A 1,365-nucleotide genomic window follows, 5' to 3' on the forward strand; every position below is an offset into this window, starting at 1 on the left:
GCCGGCTGATCTGAACATAATGATACATCAACAACAGGATCCTAAATCAACCTGTACTGAGGAAGACATCACCATCATCATCACCATCATCACTATTATCAACCGGTAGTGAAGAAGACATCATCACCATCATCATCATCATCATCATCACTATTATCAACCTGTACTGAAGAAGATATCATCACCATCATCATCATCACTATTATCAACCTGTACTGAAGAAGATATCATCACCATCATCATCATCGCTATTATCAACCGGTAGTGAAGAAGACATCACCATCATCATCATCACTATTATCAACCTGTACTGAAGACATATCACCATCATCATCATCATCATCATCACTATTATCAACCTGTACTGAAGAAGACATCATCACCATCATCATCATCATCATCATCATCACTATTATCAACCTGTACTGAAGAAGACATCACCATCATCATCATCACTATTATCAAAGTAAAGAAATTGTGTCTAGGCTTTAGTCTAAGTAATTTAGTACCTTTGGTCACATGGTCAGGAACATGTAATACCGTAACTCTAGCTGTGTATAAAGGACTATTCTGTTAACAAAACAAATAACTAAAAACTATTAAGACAAATGACTATCATTGAAACATGTTGATAGAGAGAAGTACAGGATACTCCTCAAATGTTTTTCCCTCTCACAGTAAACTGTGACTGTAAACTCTTATGGCTGACCCCCTTTTTCTTCAGTACAACATTTCATTTCATTCCAATACAGCTGATTGAACAGAACAGATAACTCACCCTGCATGAGCATGTAGAAGGTTCCCGAGGCAGACAGGTTGGTGGTGATGGTGATGTCTTCCTTGCTGGAGCCCTCTGCCTGCGCCCTGACGGAGCTGTCTGTGTCTGTACGGTAGCTGCTAACCCGGCCAGTAGGGTAGGTCACGTTGGTCAGACGGCCATAGCTGTCATACCTGAGGACAGAAGAGGCAGGAGAATAGAATGGCCCTTAGTAAGGCAGGTCAGAGAGGAGGAGGGTAGAATAGAATAGTCCTTAGTAAGGCAGGTCAGACAGGAGGAGGGTAGAATAGAATAGTCCTTAGTAAGGCAGGTCAGACAGTAGAATAGAATAGTCCTTAGTAAGGCAGGTCAGACAAGTAGAATAGAATAGTCTTAGTAAGGCAGGTCAGACAGTAAAAATAGAAAAGTCTTAGTAAGGCAGTCACAGACAGTAGAATAAATAGTCCTTAGTAGCAGGCAGGCAGAATAATCTAGTATGCAGTAGAATGATAAAAGTCCTTAGTAAGCAGGTCAGAGTGCAGAGGCCAGTAGAATAGAAGTAGTCCCGTTAGTAAGGCAGGTCAGACAGTAGAATAGAATAGTCCTTA

General features: G+C 41.0%; 1 protein-coding gene across 1 annotated transcript in view; it reads right to left on the reverse strand.

Annotated features, from left to right (window-relative positions):
- LOC112079151 (teneurin-4-like) overlaps positions 1 to 951 on the reverse strand; it is a gene marked incomplete at both ends in the record, with an annotated part of 14,426 nt that extends 13,475 nt beyond the window's left edge. Inside the window, one exon of the mRNA XM_024145181.1 lies at positions 779 to 951. Within this exon, the coding sequence (XP_024000949.1) occupies positions 779 to 951 (173 nt within the window). The remainder of the gene's footprint in view (positions 1 to 778) is intronic.
- Between the last annotated feature and the right edge of the window lie 414 nt (positions 952 to 1,365).

The sequence above is a fragment of the Salvelinus sp. IW2-2015 genome, unplaced genomic scaffold (assembly GCF_002910315.2).
Source record: "Salvelinus sp. IW2-2015 unplaced genomic scaffold, ASM291031v2 Un_scaffold7038, whole genome shotgun sequence".
NCBI lineage: Eukaryota > Metazoa > Chordata > Actinopteri > Salmoniformes > Salmonidae > Salvelinus > Salvelinus sp. IW2-2015.